Genomic DNA, 22,500 nt, shown 5'->3' on the forward strand with positions numbered 1-22,500 from the left:
ATTCTCACCATTGGAAGGGAAGATGGCTCGGCTTAAGCCTTGCACTTGTCTATGAACCATTGGTATCCTTTGCAAAATATACCTGTCCCTCCCAACCATTCTGTTGATGTTGCAGAAGAGGTTTAGATCCTTGGACCAAGCTATTTGACTTGCTGATGTGCAGTAAGTTTATCAGTATTAGGTCGGAGAATGCCTTGTATGCCAGACACAAGTCATATCAGTCTGTAAGATGCAGAGTATAGTGACATGGTTCTGAGATGGCCCATGTAGGACATATTGTTTGAGCCTTCTATCCTTTTAGTAAGGTATCTTGGTGGGCATTCCAGTTGTTGCATGTGTCTGGTCAAATACATGCCAAAGGAGTCCATCATACTCAATGACTGGTCTAAAGAGGGCTGAAAAAAGTGGGCAATGACATCCCTAAATCAAGACTCATTCCCTTTATTTATAAGTTGTGCAATGTGAAGAGCTTTCTTTGACAATAAGTTCTTAAATCCCAAACAACTGGGTCAACTCTTAAGGGAGTATTGTCAGTGTGGTAGTTTCTCAGGACAGACAAAAGGATACATTAATGTATTTGTGGCATTTAGTTTCAAGCCATGATTCTGGCACCAGTTATTTGTTTGGGACAAGCGTTCCTACAGGATGGCTAAATCATTTGGGGATGCATTGACTAATCTCAGTTTGCAGTCATCTGTGAACTTAGAGCAGTTTGGTATTGGCTTTTACTTCAGAAAAAGCAGATCTTAGTTTGTCATTTGGAAGTGAGTGAAATTCAGCCACTGAAGTAATCAGATGGTATATGGGCTGTGGAATTTAAATTCAAAATTACACCATGCAGTTGTAAGTTTTACCACTTCCTTTTAGAACTGACTCTTCACTGACATAAGTGCAGTCTGATCTGGGGCATGCTCAAAATGCACTGCAAAGGCTACCTTTGAGTAATCAATAGTATAATGTGACTTGCTGTAACACTGAAATGTAAGGAAATTCCTCTGGCAAAAATCTACCTAATGCCACTTTAGTCAGTGCTAAGCAGCTGTAGTAAAAGCAAATATAATGTCGGCATGCTTAACTGGAACACTGGTTTTATAATTGTGCTGTTTTAGAGATTGTATAGATCTAGGGATGTTAGGATAGTTGAAGTTGTGCAAAGGAAATTAATTGGAGGAATGGGTTTTAAACCACAATTAAAAACTTAAGCAGAAGAGCTTATTTATTGGTGTTCAGAAGGGATACAGGGCACACAACCTTGGATTTCACAATAGAAATATGGCAGATAGGATGGGGTGTAGTTTAATAAGAAAGTTAAGGCTGCTGAGTAAGTGGCAGGTTTATATACAGGTGTATTTTCATAAACATGATAGAACAATGGAACTTATTTGGAAAGGTTATGGATTTTGGTTTATCTGAGGGTTTCAGAAAGACTTGGAAGGTGAAGGAGAGAAGTTATGTTAGGCTTTTGAGTGGAGCAGATATATAGGAGCCATCTGTAGTTTGCAGATGGTTTTGCTTTTCTGCTGGCCTCCATGTATGTTTCCATATAGTAAAATATTAAGTAATCGCATACCTGAATTTACTGTGTTTTGTAGTGTTAACTGCAGAGATCTACATATGAGTTTACTCTTGCTTACAGGATGAACCAACTGACTAGAGGATGTGCTGCTGTTTTATTTTCACACTAAAGGTAAGTATTAAATGTATTCTACATTAACTGAATTAAGCTTTTGCATGCTTTGGTATATTATGAATAAAAATGTTTTGAAATGGTAACTATTTTATTAATGTTTGCTGTAATTTTTGACTGATGTTTACAAATGTGTAATGCCTCTTGTTTTAGGTATGGATATATGGGAAATACTCTATTCACAAAATATTGACTCACCTTGCGTCAAAATAAGTAAATAAATATATATATGTATAGATATGTTTGTGTGTATGTGTGTGTGTATATATATATATATATATATATATATATATATATATATATATATATACACACACACACACACACACACACACACACACACACACACATATGTATCTCTATAGATATTTCAGAATGCAGATTGCCATCACTACAAAATCGGAGCACAAAACTTCAATTGTGTGTGTATATATATATATATATATATATATATATATATATATATATATAAATATATAAATAGGGGCCAACCCATTGGACCTCACACCCCCATAAGTAGACCAACTCCAAGATGCACAATAGCAGGGAAAGTGCATATTTGCAACGCTTGCTATTACATGATTTATGCATACGTACATAAAGGGAAGAGTGTTGTTTAGTCTGTACCACACTCCAAAATAGGGGCAGATTACAACATCTTAAAATAAATACTATCATTCTACAAAGAAAAGCGCAATAGGGAATAGAACTAAGTAAAATAAGTAATATGTTATTCTACAAAAAAATAAGAGCAGTAGGGAATAGAACTAAGTAAAAGGAATATAATAGTTTCTTCAGAATGACAAGAAAATAATTAAATAGTAATGAAACCTTTATTTTCATAAGATTTAAGATTCATAGTGCCCAAATTCAGCTATTTAATAAACTATCAAAAGGTTTGAGTCCACCCTCCCCTATTGCATCACTGCTTTTTATCTCCCCCATCTTCTTATACAGACTCCATACACTGAAGTAAGACTATCTAGCCACTGTCTGAGTTACCCATGTTTGTTCCTCTGCTGTGTTCTGAATTTCTTTTTACTTTATCTACTTCCTAGGCACCCATCCACCTCTCTTTTTGACTTCTGTCACTCTCCCTCCATTTTCAATTTTGGTTAAAAGTGCAGTCATTGAGATATACTTTTGCATTCCAACACTAAGAGCTGTTGTACTTTGTGGGCTAACCATTTGATTACTGACCTGTATCCTGTACTGTTTTAGCCCAGATCCCTTTGCTAAAAAATTTCATTTTTAACTCAAAAGTAGGTTATATACTATAGGGCACATGTGAATCAATTAGTGTGTCAGATGTGCTTCACTTATAACAAATGCTCCCTTACAATAATGTTCAAGGAATAATCTGTTATAGACCATATTTGGACAGGCCCTTTTCTCTAGGCTTTACTATGCTGCTATGTTAACATTTTGTGAGGAAATGTTCACCCAAACCCTGTACTCTAACTCTCATCTGCTGAATATGTAATGGTTAGACTATAAATACCTAAAGTGTGTTCATATTGCAGTTAGCTAACTTTATTTGTAATATACCTATCTTCACACCTGGGTAACTTTATAGGAGCCTAATACAGTCAGTCCCCAGAAACATGACTTAGTCATAATAGCTAAGCTACCAAGAATACTCCACCTAATTGTAGTCGTATTAAGATGTGGCAAAACCATTGAAGTGGTTGACGGTGTAGCTGCAGTTTCATTTTAACCGTAACTGCATATTGTTGAAAACACATTCCTTTCTAAAAAAAGAAATCCGCAGAAAGCACTCCAGCAGTCCAAGGCTTCAGTGCCTTCCACACATTTGAACCATCTGTTACACAGACATGGACAAAAGGTGGAGTCATCTCAAATCTTTATTAGCAACAAGCATAACTCTGTTGGTTAAGCAGGATGCTGCCCTGGAATTTATCCATGTGCAAGTCAGCATAGACCAAGTCCCACACCATACCCTAACAAGCTATAGGTCACAGTCTGTGTCCACAGAATCCCATAGCTCGTGCCTAGACCTACTAAAGACTCTCACCATTAAACCAAATACCCTATTCGTGGCAAACTTTAATGACCCCTCTCAAGACTGGAAAACATACACTGCCTCATACTTGCAGGCACAACGATTCCTCAACTTTATTAACACAAATACCTTTGACCAGATAGTGTTCATACCCGCCAGAGGTTCAAACATACTGGACCTAGTACTCACCAATATGAGAGAGTGCTGCATATCCCCGGTATTGCGTCCTCACTGGTGAGTTCAGACCACAAGTCTGTTTACTTTGAAATAAAAGTCAACTCTGTAATCCCAGCAAACCATGTAACATCTAGAAACTATTTCAAAGCTAACTATTAAGTGATAGTTTATCAAACTTCATTGACCCCCCCCCCATTTCACAACAACCTATGCAGAATTGTTCACAGAGACCCTGTACAACCATGTAAATGGGTGTATAGAGGCTGATGTACCAACTAGATGGAAGCCCAAAACAAATTCTAAAAACAAATCACATTGGTGGAATCCTAACTTTAATAGGATATGTAACCATAAGAAAACAAAATCATGGCTGAAATCAGGAAGAGTAACTCCCATAATGGTAGGAGCTCCCTAATTAAACTGAACAGGAACTTAAGAAGACTAACTCCAGCAAGGTCAGTTATGAGGTCACTATAGCCTTACAGGCTAAAGAAAACCAAAAAGCCTTCTGCAGCTATGTCCAAACCCACAACAAGGCCAGTTATGAGCTTGAGATAGCCTCAAGGCTTTCAACAGCTATGTCCGAAACCCTAAAGGCAGTACACACTGTGCCGAACTGGTGGTCAGTGGTGCCAGCTTTACTGAGGAAAATGACATAGGAAATTTGCTGGCTGACAAATTCAGCTCAAACTTCATCCCCCACTCCCCCCACCCCAACCTCCTTTCATGAAATACCTGCTAGCATAACCCCTCCCCCAGCTATTAACAGGGAGCAAGTCCTGGCAGCCCTCATTTAAGGCCAGAAACACAGCCTCAGTGGGTCCAAACAATATCTCAGAATGCCTCCTAAATAGTTGGAAACATGACCTATTAGAACCACCTGAGTCACTTTTCAACTATAGCCTCTAAACAGGCTTTGTACCATGAGAATGGAGGACTGCAGTGGTTATCCCACTTTAAGGGTGGACCATCAACTGACACCTTAAACTACTGACCTATTAGTCTGATTAGTCTAATATGCAAAGTCATGGAACAAATTATCATAGAAATGATCAAGGCATAGGCAACCTTCAGACACTGGACCTAAGCCAATTTGGCTTTGCCAAGTAAGATCATATCTAATAAATTTGGTGAACTTCTTTGAGAAGGTCACCAAGGCAATGGATCTGGGGAAAACAGTGCAAGCCACCTACCTGGGCCTGGCTAAGGAGTTAACTACAATACCCCAGTCGGGTATAGTTGACACATGCACTGATCTGGACATAAACCCCCTACATAACTCGCTAAATTTCCAGCTGGCTCACAGACTGGACCGAAGAAGTCAGGATTGGTGATGCCATGTCCACAAAGAGACCAGTCACCAGTGGGGTACCTCGGGGCTCCATAACTGCTCCTATTTGGCATCTATTTCTTGGAGGTAGAGGCTAATGTCAATGGAATTTGGCTGACCATGTTTGCTGATGACTGCAAGAGCTATCATAGATTTGCATCCCCGTGACAAAAGCATCTTACAGGAGTGTAAACAAATGACTGGTGCCAAGGTCACAGACTAAAACTCAATGCCAAGGAATGCATTATAGTGCCTTTTGGCAAAACTGTCATGCAGGTTAATTACTCCATCAATAAGACCACCTAAGAGATGACTTGGTAGTCTGGGATCTGGGAACATATGTAGACAGCAGTCTGGCCTTTGACCGACATGTGGCCAAGGCAGTAAGAAAATCATTCTATGTTGCTTAACTTGTAAGTAAGGACATGGCATCCCGGTCCAAGGAAGTTATAGTGCCACTTTTAGGCCCTTATCAGATGCATCATTGAGTATAATGACCCCTTCGATGTGTACCTGACCAAACATATGCAACAGTTGGAACACACACACATTTCCTTTCTAGGAGAATCCAGGGTATAAACGCACTGTCCTATATGGATTGTCTTAAAGCCCTAACTCTATGCTGAGCCTTCTACAGGTTACTAAGGGGTGATCTATGCCTGGCATACAAGGCATCCTCAGATCCAGCTCTGATGGACCTTTTCCATATCTGCAAAATAAACAGCATCAGAACCACTAAATTAAGGATATAAATTTTGCTTGTGACGTAAATAAGGTGTGTTGGCGAGACAGATGTGTCTCAGAGAATCTTAGTGCTCTGGAACAGGCTTCCCATCCATGTGAAGCAGCGTCCATCCCTAACGCTGTTTAAGCATAACCTTGAGCAAAATGGATGGGAAATCGGAACTTCAACCCAGGTCTGGCTCCCATGTCTCTTATAGACAGAGGTAGACATTAATGCCCAAACATACCCTTCCCTACATAAGCTCTAGAGACTTCCTAAACTAACAGACCCCTAATATCCACCCATGATACTCGGGAACACAATTGGGTTGGATTGCACAGTTAGGCTTCTAAAGGCCCTGGTGGACTTTAGCCTAGTATACAACTAACCTATGAACCTAATCACTCATAGGATTATTCAAGCTAGGCTTCTCTTCATTGCCTTCATCAGTGTTTGATGCAACTGTTTAATGCAGAATATTCGCTTAGTTTCTCTATTAAGACAAAAATGTAAACAAAGTTTGTACTAAATAAACATGTTTCACTAATCCAGTTTTATGATAAAATGGTTCAGGTTACTATTAGTGTTGCTAGTTATTTAGTAGAAGGTGATGTTCATCATTTACATCGCCTCAATGGCATATGGTTTATGTGCTTGCACAAAACCGCACTAGCAGCTGTCCAGTGCTCAGAATTCCCTCCTTTTACTCCTTGTGATAAGGGACTGGATGAGCCCTTCCAATCAGGGGAAACCTCTAACCCCTGTCATAGAAAGTTGACTCAGTCTTAGTACCAGCTGTAGGAATCAGATGGTTGAATCTACTTATCAGCCTACATTGGTGAATTGCAGCTTTCAGACTCGGATAAGGTCCATTTGGGAACTTCCCTTTTGTATTAGTATATACTTTTATTTCTTTGTTTTATTTAAAAACAATATACATGTGTGTAAACTTTTTTATTTTAGTATGCTTGCTATTCTCTACTCTTAATTCTTCTAGAAATTCTAACTTATTTGCTGTGTTGTTTGTATGCTTAATACTGCTTTTAACCAGTTATGGGACTTTTTATTTTAGGACTTGTACTGGGAAACTGAAAATGTTAAGTTGTCTATCTCGCCTTTGTTCTTGCTGGTTGGGATCGGAGCCGATCCTTGGCTCCGACTCGGCCATCTTCAATAGCTCGAGGGCTGTTTACTGGCTCGAGGCTTCCCCTTATCCCATGATGCCTAGTGATAGCTACCCATATCTCTTTTGCCGCTTCAGCTGCGAGGTGTCGTTTTTCTGGCTCAGGCTTGTATAAAGTTTTTTGTATAACTTTCTTACTCTAGAATTCAACACTTTTAGTGTTTTATTATTAACGTTAGTCTTGTTTTGTGATAGTGTTTAGTTGTAGTATCCCTTCTTTTTCTTGTAGAACTCGTTTAACTTGGAGAGTTCTCCTCCACTCCCCCCCCCCACCTCTTCTTGTCAGGTTAGCCCTTTAAGTTAGAGGCTTTCCTTCTACCTTTCTCTCATAGGCTAGCCGTTTAAGTTAGAGGCTTTCCTATTTACATTAAAAAAAAAAAAAATTAGCTATAGTCTTATAGTAGAGTGTGTAGACTGTATATTGCTTCTGGTAGTTGTTGTTAGAATTGTTGTTTTCCTTTTTTAAGGATGTCAAAGGAATCCAAGGTTTCTGGTTTCAAGAAGTGTGACTCATGCTGTCAGAAAATGTCTCTGACAGATGGGGACACTTCTTGCGTCTATTGTTTAGGTGCTGTGCACCTGCAGGATTCTTGTTCTGTCTGCCATGCCTTTAGTCCAAGAGTCCTGCAGGAGCGTAAGAATAAGCTTATTTTTAGGGGTCTTTTAAAACCCCAGGATTCACCGGCCAAGAGCTCTCCGTCTATGAAATCCCCTAAACCCACCAAGCCATCGGCTCCAAGTTTGGAGCCGTCTTCGGTTCAGATTTAACCTTCCACTTCGGTTCTAGCTGGCACCAACAAGACAATCTCCCCGTCGGCTCCATCAGAAACTTCGGAGCCGTTGTGGAGCCACAAGAGGCTGAGGTCCCCTTCACTAGAATCGGTGCATTCGGCTCCTCGGTCTCCTTTACTTCAGAGCGAGCGTAGTCACCAATGCTCTCACTCCTCTCGATCCTCTAGGCTGTCGGATCGCGATGTGGAGAGAGTGGTCAGTAGGTTGCTAAAGTCGCAGGCACTTGCCAAGATGTTGTCCAGCCCTCCTCAACAGGTGTCGGCTCTGTCCACTTCTCTCGATGTTCCTCATCCGACTCCAGTGAGTTTGGAGCCGGAGTTCGTTGGGGTTCGAGTAGCGGAACCGTCGGCTCCGATAACTCTAACTCTTTCGGTTCCAACGTCGGCTCCGATCCCCTCGGTGGTGCGTCCGTCGAGGGATCTGGGTGCCGGGGCTCCCTTATCGGCTCCGAGGGGGCGAGTAGCATCAGACCTTTGTCCGACCCCATTCTCCCTCTCAGAGCTTTGGCACAGGTGAGCTCTGCTCCTACATCGGCCTTGGAGCCATCTCCCTTGGTGCAGAGAAAGATTCCTATTTGCTCCGAACTGGAGCTTTCTCTGCATCGTGGCAGGGATGCCTTTGATGTCATGAGGCGTGTGCTAGCCACTGAGTCAACTCCACTATCAGCCCCACTGGCTCCGTCCCCTGTAGTGCCTTTGTCAACCTCTGCTCCTCCTCCAGACCCCAAGTGTAGCGAACCAATGATCCAGGACACCCCATTAGGTGTTTCCTCTTCTTCCGAGGCCTACCCTGATCATTCAGAGGAGCCCCCTCGTAAGACGTGCAAGAGGAAGCACATTGACTCCCCCCGAGTCTGTCACTTCTAATACAGACTTAGATGATTCGGAAGGGTCCCAGAGATCCCCCTCTGAAGATGTTTCCTTCTCAGACATCCTAGAAATGCTTAAGCAGAGGGGGAACTGGAATCCCCTAGCCCCTACCGATGATGAGTCTGTATTTCTGGATGCTTTCGGTTCCCGACCTTCCACCTCCTGGGTTTCTCCGCCTTTCGATCCACTTATGGCAGTGGTGGCTCGAAAGGCTTGGTCAGCTCCGGATACAGTGGAACCAACTCCGAGGAGACCTGGTGAATTCATCACAGCACCCCAGGATAAGCAATTCCTTATAAAAGGTGTTCCGTGTTGATGCCATGGTGGTAGCAGCAGCCACCAAAACAGAGTTAGCGGAGACCTCTTCATCTGTCCATCCTCCTAACAAGGAGTCTAGGATGATGGACAGATACGGGAAGTGAATGTTCACTTCAGTGACCTTCTCTGAGGTCACTGAACTACTTATGTCATTTTACTCAGCTTCAGAGGGATGTCCTTAAAGAGCTCGGAGATTCAAGGTCCATCAGCTGAGGGAGCTCAAGCTAAAGTAGCTTCCTAGCTGGCGACACTTAATTCTGTAGTTAACTCCTCCATGAGGCTCATTTCCTATGCAGCCGATGGTGTGAGTATAGCCACAGGTACGGGTGTGGCCCTTAGGAGGCATGCATGGATGCGGCTGTGTAACTTTACGGAACTCTTTCGAGCATTCTTTACCAACACCCCCTTTGATGGTTCCTTTCTGTTTGGACCACAGGTAAAAGACACTTTGACTAGGTGTGAGCAAGAAGGCAAGACTCTCTCTGCCGTGGGAGTCCATTTTTCCACTCCCTCTAGACCTTATCCCAAAGGTCAGAAGAGTGGCAAGATGTGGTTCCGAAAATCCCAGTGAGCCTTGCCTGACACACGTAGCGATTTTTTTTCCTCCAGAGGCAGAGGGGTAAACAATAATAACAGATGCCGCCCTCATGGCAGAGGGGGTCCGCAGAACCAGGGCAACAGAGAATCTTTCTCTGATGAGCTCTTTCAGCATCACTGAAGGGTTGCCCGGCTGCTCACCTCTGGAGGTAGTCGATGGAAGACTTTCACTGTACCCAAAAGCTTGGCAAAATTTAACGCAAGACAGATGGGTACGGTCCATTATATTTGGAGGTTACAAAATTCCCTTCCATCAACCCCCCTTACCATCAGAGTAATCCTTTCTACATGTTCCACCCAATCTGAAGAACCAAGCAGTAATAGAAGTTTCAAAACTGCTACAAAGAGTCATCCAGGAAGTCCCGGCAGACCAGCACAGATCTGGACCTTACTCAAGGTTCTTTTTGGTACCAAAAAGACAGGGGACTGGAGACCGATTCTGTATCTCAGCAGACTAAACAGGTCTGTACAAAGAACAAAGTTTCGGATGGTCACGCTACAGTCCATTTTACCCTTTCTGGGTCAGGACAGTTGGATGTGCTCGATAGATCTTCAGGACGCGTACTACCATATCAAGATGGATAGGCAGTCCAGGAGATTTCTTCGCTTCTGGCTGGGAGCCAGTCATCATCAGTTCAGAGCTCTGCCCTTTGGTCTCACCACAGCCCCCAGGGTGTTCACCAAATGTATGGCAGTGGTCCCGGCTCACCTGAGACATCGAGGATTCCAGGTGTTTCCATATCTAGACGACTGGCTCCTCACTGCTACTACCAGGCATTAACTCCTACAAGCCAGGGACTACACAATCACAATCTGCTCCCAGCTAGGCATTACAGTAAACTTTGAAAAATCTGTCTTGTTGCCCTGTCAATCTATCACTTGCATAGAAGCAGACTTGGACACAAGGAACATGTTTGCAAGGCTGCCGCTAGAAAGGGTGTCTACAATTCATCGGCAAGTACAGATTCTAATGCAGAGCAAAAGGATCCAAGTCAGGTTCGTCCTTCAAACTCTGGGTTCCATGGCAGCAGCCATTCTTCTAATCCCACTGGCCCGCTTTCATATGAGGATCCTTCAGTGACTTCTGTTCACACAGTGGTCTTTCCAAGAGCTGCCCATGTCTCACATGATCCTGATTACAGAAGCATGCAAAAGGCACCTTTCATGGTGGATGGTCTCCCCACTAGTGACTCAGGGCAGACCCTTCATTCAGCCCCCTCCTGTAGCCACTGTGACCACAGATGCCTCCCTGATAGGGTGGGGGGGGGGCATTATCTGGGCAGGACAGTCCAAGGCACTTGGCAACCTCACGAGTACCATCTGCACATAAACGTCCTAGAAATGAGAGCCGTGCTCCTAGCGTTGCAAGCCTTTCAGGACTCTCTTCCTTCCAGGACCATTGCAATTCAAACAGACAATATGTCAGTGGTGTGGTATATAAACAAGCAGGGCGGAACCAGATCCTACGCCCTGTGTCAAGAAGCACTCAGACTGTGGCAGTGGGTGATTTCCTCCCATTTTCTGATTGCGATGCACATCCCTGGGAGGTCCAACGTCATAGCGGACAGGCTCAGCAGAGCTATCCTCATGCCTCACGAGTGGTCTCTGAATCAGGAAATTGCGGATCTTATCTTCCGCAAATGGGGACAGCCTTGTGATCTTTTTGCCACCCCCTTCAACAGCAAATGCAGCAACCTCTTCTCCCTTCTGCTTCCAGGTCACACACCCAGAGACGCTGTAGTCCACGATTGGCCTCAGGGACTTCTTTATGCCTTTCCTCCATTTCCCCTGATACCGAAACTCACACAGAAAGCAATATCGTTGGGTTGCAAAATGATCCTCATTGCCCCCTACTGGCCTAGACAGATATGGTTCCTGTTCCTGCTCCTGCACCATTACCTTCTCGATCAGCCCAGGACTCTGGACCCTATTCCAGATATACTGATTCATCAATCAGGCGGGTTGCATCAATCCCTCCAAACTCTCCAGCTCACAGCTTGGTTGCTCCACTTCCAACCTTAGCCAGGCTTCCCAGCATTTCCCCAGCTGTATGTGAAATTGTCTCCTCTCACAAGTCCACAACCAGAAAAACTTATGCTAGTAAATGGAAATGTTTTTTTTTGTTGGGCAGAGGCTAGGAACGTAGATCCTTTTTCAGCCCCAGTCCACGAAATTCTGGAATTCCTAGCACAACTTTTTCATTCCGGGTCCGCTTCTGCTACGATCAGGGTTCAGTTAGCGGCCATTTCTAACTTTCATGTTGGGTTGTCAAATTCTAACATTGTCTCATAAGCTCTGTAAAGCTTTTTTGAGAGAGACTACTCTCCTTAGGCCTCCAGTGAGATCCCCCTCCTCCTTGAGACCTTAATTTGGTCCTAACTTCCTTAATTCTGCCCCCTTTTGAACCAGCAGCGTCCTGCTCCATTAAGTTTTTATCTTGGAAGACACTCTTTCTGGTAGCTATTACTTCAGCCAGACGCGTCTCCGAACTTCAGGCGCTATGTGTTCGTCCTCCATACTTTGGTTTTTCATAAGGAGAGGGTTGATCTGAGTACTAATCCTTCTTTTCTTCCTAAAGTCTGCTCAGAAAATAATTTAAACCAATCTATAGACCTTCCTGTGTTTTTCCCTAATCTCACACCAACAAGGCAGAGTACAAATTACACCAATTGGATGTTCATAGACAATTGTGTTTTTACCTGCACAGAACTAAGGAAATAAGGAAGTCGGACCAGCTATTCCTTTCTTATGCCTTGGGCAAACAAGGTCTCCCAGTTTCCAAGGTGACCTTATCTAGATGGTTGTCTCACACTATTACTTTCATTTATCAGTTAAGGAACAAAGAGTTACCTATCAAACCGAAAGGTCATTCTACAGGGCCTTGGCCACCTCTGTAGCCTTCCAGTCTAGGTTGCCCATAGATTCTATCTGTGCAGCTGCTACGTCGGCAAATCCTCATACCTTTATTTCTCATTACAAGCTGGATATGGTCTCCAGGAGCAGAGCTGATTTTGGTTCCACTGTTCTGAAGAGTCTGTTCCAATGAGCCACCCAGGATATTAGGTGCTAGGGACGCTGTCCCAACCAGGAAGAACGAAGGCGAGATAGACAACTTAACATAAAAAAGTTATGTACCTACCATAATGTTCCATTTTGTTGTCTTCATCTCGCCTTCTTTCTTGCGTCCCACCCTCCGATCCCCCTGTCCTGTTGGAGAGGAGTTATCATTTCACTGGCTGGGTGTTCTCTGGTTTGATGTTCATTGTGTTACCCTGCTGCAGTCATCACACTTGGGTTATCCTGTCGTCAGGCGATCCCGCAGTCTGCCTGAATTCCAAAGTCTTGGTCCGGCATCGGTTGCTGTCGCTTCTTCCCTGACGTCAGGGCGCCAGGGGTATATAAGAGGCATCCGACACCATTTTCTTCAGTCTTTCTTGCCGCGCAGTACCCGAAGCAGAAGCAGTTCGCAAGTGCCAGTCGGCCGACACCTGAGATTTTCAAATCGAATTTCAGTCCGAAGTCTTCAAAGCTAGGTACCCCGTTGGGGAACCTTTTCTTGCCTCAGTCCGATGTCAGAAAAAGTTAACAAATGCATTTCTTGTGGGAAGCAAATACCTCATAAGGACTTTCATTCTTATTGTATACCTTGCCTAGGCCCAGACCACGACGTCACTGGTTGTCGGTTTTGTGCTAGGTTCAATAAGCGAACTATAAAGCGATGCTTTGATTTCGCACGACACTACTTCGGTAGGAAATTTAATTACACTATGCCGTCGGAGCAACCGACTACCGGCGTGCATAAAAAACGCAAAGATAAAGACAGGCAGCCTAGATCCAAGTCGGACTCCGAGGCCTCGGCTAGGCTGGTCGCCGGTTCTCCGATTTTCAGTGAGGCGCCTACGCAGCCCCTGGCGACATCAGAATTGCAAACCCGGACCACTTCGAATTAGTTCTAGGCCGACGCAGCCATTTTCTGTAGGCCCTACTGACAACATTGCAGAAGGAGAAGCCAGTGCTGTGGAAACACCTTCGGTTACAGAAGGTGTCTTCAGACAGACTATTCTCACCATAAAATCTTATGCTAAGCTTAAGACTCCTCTCAAACCAAAAAATACTGCACATCATGTTCAAGGCCCCATGCCTAAGAAACAGATGCTTAAAATGGCTGAAGATTTGATTTCTTTAATAAGGGGTTCCCAACCCCCCCCCCCCCAGACAAAAGGTCTAGACAAGAGGAGGATTATGCCTCCTCTGATCAAGTGTCTATTTCTTCAGGCTCCTCTGAGGAACAGGATTACTCCTTTCCCCCTTATGAATATTCTGATGCTGAAGATTCCATTCCCTCAGCTTCTTCCCCTGAAGACTATTCCTTTGGGGAAACCTTACATACCATGAGGGAACATTTCCACTGGGAAGGTCAGGACTACTCCAACTCAAAGAAAAGGCTCCGAGAGTTTCTTTTACTCCCCCAGCACAGACCACTTGCTATCCCTACAGTTTTAGACATTGTGGATGATGTTTACTTAGAATCTAGTCTAAATCCAGATTCTTTGCCTCCTGCTCCAGCCAAACCAGACAGATATTATAGAGTGCCTGACCCACACACATTCCTTTACAAAAGCCCTGTTGCTGACCCAGAGACGGTCTCCCAGGGTCCCAAAGGGGCTAAGGCTTCTATGGCTAAAAATCCTGTACCCTCTGAAAGGGACTCCAGAGCACTAGATAGGTGGGGGAAGAAGGTTTATACCTCAGCTACTCTAGCTATGAGAGCACTAAATTGTCAATTTCACATGCTGAAATACCAGCAATTCCTAATGTCTCAAATAAAACAATAGATGAGCACGCACCCTCACCAGTCTGAATTCAAGGAAATGCAGGATCTGTTGCATGCAGCTGAACAGGTGGGCAAACATACTTTACAATGTGGATTTGATTCCTTGGAAGCTTCCTGTAGAGCAGCTGTTACTGGGTCTGTTATACGTAGGCATGCTTGGTTAAAGGAACAAACTCTGCCTGATCATGTTAAAGCAAAGTTACTAGATGCACCCTTACAGCACGATGTCTTATTTGGAGTTAAAGCAGAAGAGGTTTTAAAGAAAATCGAGGATAAGGCAAAATCTATGCAGACGGTCAAAGATTTCTTACAGGTACAACCCCCATGCTTCAGCAGAAATTGGCCAACAAAAAATTGGTCCTTTCCGGCTTCTGACAGACCACAGAAGGGTAAATACAGATGCCCAAGGGGCAGAGGTCAAGCACAAATGGGGCACTGCAACACAGAAGGGAGAAGACAGGTCCCAAACTACTAGAAGACAAACACAATGACTTAAACCTCAAACTGCCAAGCAAAGCTCTCTTGGCAGCTCCCTTGGGAGGAAAATTAGCACTTTTTACAGACAACTGGTGCATCATCACAAAGGACAAATGGGTCCTAGACATTATCTCACAAGGATACAGATTCCATTTCCACACCTTGCCAAGGATAAAAGGAATGCCAAACCTGCCACAAAATCAATGGGCAGAGGCACAAAAACAAATTACGGCTCTCATGGACATGAGAGCTATTCAACTGGTACCTACACAGGAGCAAGGCCAAGGATTTTACTCAAGGCTCTTTCTAGTCCCCAGAAAGGACAATGCTTGGAGACCCATTCTGGACCTTTCGATTCTAAACACCTTCTTGCAAGTACCCAAATTCAAGATGCTAACACTACAGCAGCTTCTTCCCTTGTTGGGCAAGAAAGCTTGGCAAGTAACGTTGGACCTCAAGGAGGCATACCTGCATGTCCCTATCAGACAAAATTGCAGAAGATACCTCCATTTCACTGCAGGTTCAACCCATTACCAATTCTCTGCACTGCCCTTTGGCTTATCTATTGTGCCCAGGGTCTTCACAAAATGCCTGGCACCAGTAATTGCATACTGCAGACAAAGGAATTCAAATATACCCATACCTGGACGACTGCCTTATCCAAGCAGAAAGCAAGGACATTCTCTTACAACATCTGGCTTTTGTAAAACACCTTCTAAGTTGCCTAGGGTACACGGTAAATGAAAAGAAATCAAAACTAGTGCCCTCACAAAATATGACATTCTTGGGTGCCAGCTTGAATACAACGGCCCAGATGGTTTATCTGACGCCAGACAAACAGCTACAACTAACTCAATACTTCAAAATAATGGCAACAAAGACCCAACTCCCTGCAAGAAAAATTTTGCAGGCCTTGGGCTTCATGGCATCTTGCATACTACTAATACCATTTGCAAAACTGCATGTGAGGAAATTACAATGGTACCTGAAAAGCGTATGGACTCAACACAGCCACAGCTTGGAAACTATGATACCTCTCATTCCCTGCCTTCAACAGGAGTTTCTATGGTGGTCACAGGCATGTCACCTCAACAAGGGTCAGCCTTTCACCGTACCCCCAGCCAGGCAAACTATGACAACAGATGCATCGGACTATGCCTGGGGGGCACACATGGCAGGACAGTGCGTTCAAGGCATATGGACTGCAGATCAAAGAAATCTGCACATCAACCAAAAAGAAATGCTAGCTGTACAGAATGCTCTGACAGCCTTCAAGGACCTCTTACATCCAGGACAGCTTATAATGACAGACAACACCACAGTAATGTGGTACATAAACAAGCAAGGGGGTACACACTCCTACCCTCTATGCAGGCAAGCAATGACCTTGTGGAACACATCACTGGCTTACCAAGTTCAATTACAAGCTCAATTCCTGCCAGGAAAAAAGAACACATTGGCAGACGACCTAAGCAGGAACATCATGGATCCCCCACGAGTGGAAACTGGATCCACAAGTATTTGCAATAACTCAAAAATGGGGGCGCCCGGACATAGACCTGTTTGCCAACCCCCAAAACTGTCAGCTATCAAAATTTTGCACCAGGACATTTCACCATCAAGCTTGGAAAGTGGACGCACACTCAGTTGGAAAATGCTGACAGTATATGCCTTTCCTCCATTGCCCCTTCTCACAAAGGTGCTGCTGAAAGTCCGGATGGAGAGACCCAGAATGATACTCATTGCCCCAGACTGGCCACGCCAGCACTGGCACCCACTACTAAGGAACATGGCCCACGGCCCACCATGGATTTTACCAAAAATTCCTCATCTGCTCACACAGCAAGACAGTCAGATTCTACACAGCCAGCTCAAAACCTTAAATTTGGCTGCATGGCAAATCACCTAAGCAACCAGCCAGCTCCTCTTTCACAAGCTGTTATGGATGTCATTCTGGAGGCCAGGAGGCCCACCACCAGGAAAGCCTACTCAGACAAATGGAAAAGATTTTGCGCCTGGAACCAAGCTAAAGGCCAAAATACCCTTGCGCCGGACATACCTCAGATTCTACAATATTTAACTGAGATGTTACACAAAGGACTTTCTTTTTCATCTATTAAAATCCACGCCTCAGCTATTTCAGCTCACTACAACATGGATCCTCCCTTATTTTCACATCCACTTCTTAGGCAGTACCTCAGAGGGGCCAAAAATATTAGGCCTCCCAGGACAGCACCAACACCAACTTGGGACCTCAACTTTGTTCTGGAAAAACTTACACTGCCACCTTTTGAGCCAGCTTTCTCAGCTGATTTAAAGTTTATATCATGGAAGACTGCCCTGCTGCTAGAAATTACTTCAGCCAGAAGAGTCTCCGAGCTACAGGCACTAATGGCAGTAGAGCCTTTCCTCATTTTTCATCAAGACAGAGTTTCTCTATGAACTAACCCCTCCTTTATGCCAAAGGTGGTATCCAGTGTGGCTCTAAATCAAACCATCCATTTACCCACCTTCTTCCTAAATCCACAAAACAAAGGAGAAAGACTCCTGCACTCCTTGGACATTCACAGGCAACTACGTTACTGCTTGGATAAAACTAAGGTTTTCAGAAAATCTGACCAGCTTTTTGTATCCTATGCTACAGCATCACAAGGAAAGGCTATCTCAAAACAGACCATTTACAAATGGATAGGACATTGCATACGTTTTTGCTACACCCATCATGGAAAACCAGCTCCTGCTAGCATAAGGCCCCACTCCACCACGGCAGCAGCTACATCTTCAGTCTTCCTCAGGGGGGTGCCAACCAAGGATATTCTGGAAGCTGCAACTTGGAGTTCAGTATACACCTTCACCAAACACTATCACTTACCACTTTACTCTAAGTCTAGGGCTGGCTTCGCCACTGCAGTTTTGCAGGGCCTTCTAGCCTCCTCTAACCCTGTTTAACTCCACCTCCCATCCTTAGCTTTGGGATTCAACCCAAGTGTGATGACTGCAGCAGGGTAACATGATGAACATAGTACAGTTTTGTACCTACCATAAATGTAGATGTTCGAGTGTATACCCTGCTGCAGTCCAGGTTACCCTCCTTCCATCCCCTCTGACCTAACTGAAACCTTTCAATACCTTAAAATCTGATAAAACCTTTGTGGTGTATTTGCTTATAGCTACTGACCACCTTTAGGGGGGGCACCTGACACCTGGGGCAAGAAAAACTGAAGAAAATGGTGTCTGATGCCTCTTTTATATACCCCTGGTGCACTGACGTCAGGGAAGAAGTGACAGCAACCGACGCTGGACCAAGACTTTGGAATTCAGGCCAACTGCGGGACCACCTGACGACAGGATAACTCAAGTGTGATTACTGCAGCAGGGTATACACTCGAACATCTACATTTATGGTAGGTACAAAACTGTAGTTTTCCTCTACTGACTTAGAGAATATGGCAGGTATAGTCAACCTATTTGTTTTGGACTGGTTTTTCTCTTGCTATGTCTGGAGTTAGCTATTTCAAACGAGATCTGGGTAGCTATCACTAGGCATCATGGGATAAGGGGTAGCCTCGAGCCAGCAAACAGCTCTCTAGCTATTGAAGATGGCCGAGTCGGAGCCGAGGATAGGCTCCAATCCCAACCAGCAAGAAAGAAGGCGAGATGAAGACAACTAACATGGAACGTTATGGTAGGTACATAACTTCTTTTTCTGTGGCATCAGTTGAATACAAGGGACTGTCTTGTACATATAGAACTGTGATTTAATCGTATCTATTTCTGTTTATCTGCATCATTCTGAAGTTCTGATAAAAGCTTCTCCATTTATATATTTACTACTGATTTAACACTGCTGTAGCCATTTTATCATTACATTGTAATCTTATCACAGATTTTTTATTTGCATTTTTTGTGGAGATTATTTTCCATTTATGCTGTTTTAAAAGTTTGATTTATAGGGCATATATTTGATTTTTGGCATATCTGGACGACTGAAGTTTACTTGGTACTGTGACTGTGTATGCTGTTTAACATTGTGAAGGTTGTAGAACAAGGCTTGGCACATTTTAAACTAATTCTGATTATATTTTATAAAGGTTTGCCCGATTAGCCAAGTGTGTCTGTGTGTGTGTGTGTGTGTGGGGGGGGGGGGGGGTTCTTTTCTATTATTGCTGCTTTTAGTTTATTATTCTGGCTGGTGTTTGTTTCTCCTGACTTGATGGATCGTGATATGGCTGCCCTGTCCTATCAAATCCAGTGGCACCTAAAAAGAAAAAAAAAAACAAATGCATGTCTCATCCAGCAATTGACGACTGTCTTGTTACCTTAAGCCAGCCTACAGACCACTTACCTTTTCCCTGTCACCCTCTGGTGCGAGTTCCCAGCCCTCTATGGTACAGTGGTCAGGCACATCCTCCCTCCAGGGCTGTTTCAGTACTTGCTTCAAGTAGAAAGAGCCAAACCCTTTAGGTGCAGGAGAGGTCTGGGGTAAGAGACTCCTTACCAGACATACTCTATCCCTAGATATTTTGTCCACTAGTGTAGTTCACATCGAAGTGAAAAAACTTCACCATACTGCATGCAGTCAGGTTATTACCATGTATAGGGCTGATGTGATTTCCTTAAATAAGAGTGTTTTGCAGTCATAAACTGTGCTCCTACGAGTATGAGACATTCACTCTTTAAAGAATGTTGAGTAGTCATTGGTGCACTGTCTTTTTAAGTCTTGGGCTAACTAATAGATTGGGGGAGCAGCCCAAATTTTTTTAACAACAAAAATTTCACGGGTCTATATTAGATCAGCGAATGCTTAAAAAAGCGAACACTGATTGATCGAATGTATGTAAGTGAAGGCTTACAATCTCGAATTGTCAGAACGGCGATTTTTTTTTCCTAGGGAAAAAAATAGTTGATCCAAAACACACACACACAACATAAGCACACCAAACAGCAATCCACACACATACACCTAAAATCTGACACCTAACCCTACACTAAACTATATACACACACCACTAACTATCCACTTACCTTAACCCAAACCCTAACCCTAAGGTCCGTCACTGTCTCACACTCACCTCACCCGCTCCCTAACCCTAACTCACCTAACCCGCCCTAACCCTCACGTCCACACAACTGCACACATACCTAACCCGCGCCCTAACCCTAACTCACCTAACCTGCCCAAACACTCACATCCACACAATCGCACACTTACCTGAACCCGACCTGTAACTTTCCACCACACCACTGAAAATACCAAAACAGAAACAGACAACCAAATTCTTTCCCTAGGAAAAAGATCTGGTTTCTGTTGCTTCGATATTTTAAGCTTTCGCTTACATAAGTTTGATCAATCAGCATTCGCTTTTTTAAGCATTCACTGATCTAATATAGACTCAAATTTCACAACATTATTTAAATCCAGTGGAAGCTGTATAAGTAAATGTATCAAAAACTTGGAGATAAAACTGTGTGGAGCATGCAAGCAGTGTAGGTATATTCTAGAAGCAGTAGTTTCCCAGTACATGGTTTTCCAAGATGATTACTGTCAAATTCAGATTTGATTGTAACACAAAAGGGGTAGTGTGCATTGCCTTCTGCTCATCTTGCCCAGCATTTTATGTTGGGAAGACTGTTGGACCTTTAAAGACAAGAATTTACCAGCATATATATGCAGTTAGTAAGGCCAGGCAATTCAATGCCCTTGATAAACATTCACTGCAGTGTGGTGATTTCAAAAAGTTTTCTTTCACTGTTTTGGATAAAGTAGCACACCCTGAAAGAGGTGGTGACTGGGAAACGTTTGTTGAAAAGAGAACTCCACTGGCAAATTTTACTGAATGCCCCCCCCCCCCCCCCCGAAGCATTAATGATTTAGTATGTATTAAGCCTATTTTGAAAATTAAATCTAATTGTCGGCCTCAATATTGCAAGGTCAAGGATATTTGTAATTATTAATACCTTTACATGCACACTTTATGACAGAATATTTTTTATGACATCCACCCACTTTTTCTTATGTTTATGAAAGCTTTTAACAACTTTTGCAATTAAATCATTTGAAGTAATATATATATATATATATATATATATTATATGCAAGTATTTTCCAAGTGTGTATTTTTAGTGTTACTTTTAAGTGTATATTTACAAGTGTGTGTTCCTTTAAATGCTGCTGGTCTAGGCATGGTGCCTCTTTCTGAGGTTTTAAAAAAGAAGGACGTTTTTTACAGTTTCTGATGAAGTTCATATAGTTTGGAATGAAAGCGTTAAAAATGTGTGAATAAATCTGGGTCTATTGCTGTGGTGTTTTTATCATTTTTGAGTTGGGGTTCTGTAAGTTTGGAATGGAAGACCAGTGGAAAGTTGCTAGGTGTTTTTTGAGGTTGTCCATATTGATGGTGGATCTGAGTCTGAAGGTAACTAGTTTGGGGAGCAGTTTTGGTGACTGGTGGATAATTTGGAAGGTTGTTGCAAAGTGGTCACTGAATGAGAGTGGAAGAAAAGATGTACTGTTCGTAACTAGCAGATCTAGGAGAGAGTGGATGTAGGTTTGGAGATTCAGACAAGTAGTGACATTGACTTAACTGTATAAGGTTGATATTGACTAGGAGTTCTGCAGTGTTATTTCTCAGGGGATGTAATAGTTTAGATTAAAATCACCTAAAATAACCATATGTTTATAGTTTCAGGCAGCTGAGTTGATAGTAAGAATAAGGGATGTAAATTTGTTAAGAGGGGTGGAGGAGGGGAAGGTAGATGTTTGCTATTAGAAGGTTCTTCCAAGGGGAAAGTTTTACAAGGATCCAGATGGGTTCAATATCTGAGGATACATTTGCTTGGGCAATGATAGTTGGTTTAAGGTTGTTTTTATAAAGAACGAGTGTCCCTACCTTGTCTACTGCCAGATCTTGTGTCTTGGAGGTATTTGTTGGAGAGTAGAAGATGCAAAAATTTAGGGTTGTTTTGTTTGAGCCATGTTTCAGTGACAGATGTGATGTTGGGTGTGTGGGTTGTAAGGAAGGTGTTTATCTGGTCAAGTTTAGTAGAGATGCTTTGGTTGTTAATGCACAGGAAAGTGTGGAGGTGTTGGGAAAACTTTTGGGTGTTATATGATGGGAAGGACCTGGATTGGATGTAGTACTGTCTCTGAGGTGGAATGTGTTCTAGATGGGGTGACTTTATAGAGGTGTTTAGGAAGTTTGAATGGTATCAGTGATGCAGGTAGCGCACTCACCTTTGGAGCGGAAGGCTGTGGGCTCTATTTCCAATACAGGTAGATTGATTACTGACTCTGCAGTTCAGCATAGGAGGAGTGCTGTATTCCTAAGTGTGTCATCCTTCGGAAGAGATGTTAATCTGAAACCCCATCTACTTAAGTTGGTGGTAGTCCAGGTGCCATGAGATCTTTTAACATCCACCTATCAGAAAGAGTAGGGGGTTCTTTATTTTTCAGGAAAACTTGGCTAGGCTTAGAAAGTCTCCCCCTCAG

General features: G+C 43.3%; 1 protein-coding gene across 6 annotated transcripts in view; it reads left to right on the top strand.

The window, feature by feature from the left end:
• TPST1 (tyrosylprotein sulfotransferase 1) overlaps window positions 1–22,500 on the top strand; it is a 592,637-nt gene that overhangs the window by 416,394 nt on the left and 153,743 nt on the right. For 5 of the 6 annotated variants that reach the window (XM_044054229.1, XM_044054230.1, XM_044054231.1 and 2 more), the window contains one exon: window positions 1,637–1,687. The exons of the other annotated variant lie outside the window; for it this stretch is intronic. In XM_044054229.1, the coding sequence (XP_043910164.1) occupies window positions 1,637–1,654 (18 nt within the window). In that variant the 3' untranslated portion in view covers window positions 1,655–1,687. The remainder of the gene's footprint in view (window positions 1–1,636; window positions 1,688–22,500) is intronic. 6 annotated transcript variants of the gene reach the window in all.

The sequence above is a fragment of the Protopterus annectens genome, chromosome 13.part0 (genome assembly GCF_019279795.1).
Source record: "Protopterus annectens isolate FY-2018-M chromosome 13.part0, PAN1.0, whole genome shotgun sequence".
NCBI lineage: Eukaryota > Metazoa > Chordata > Ceratodontiformes > Protopteridae > Protopterus > Protopterus annectens.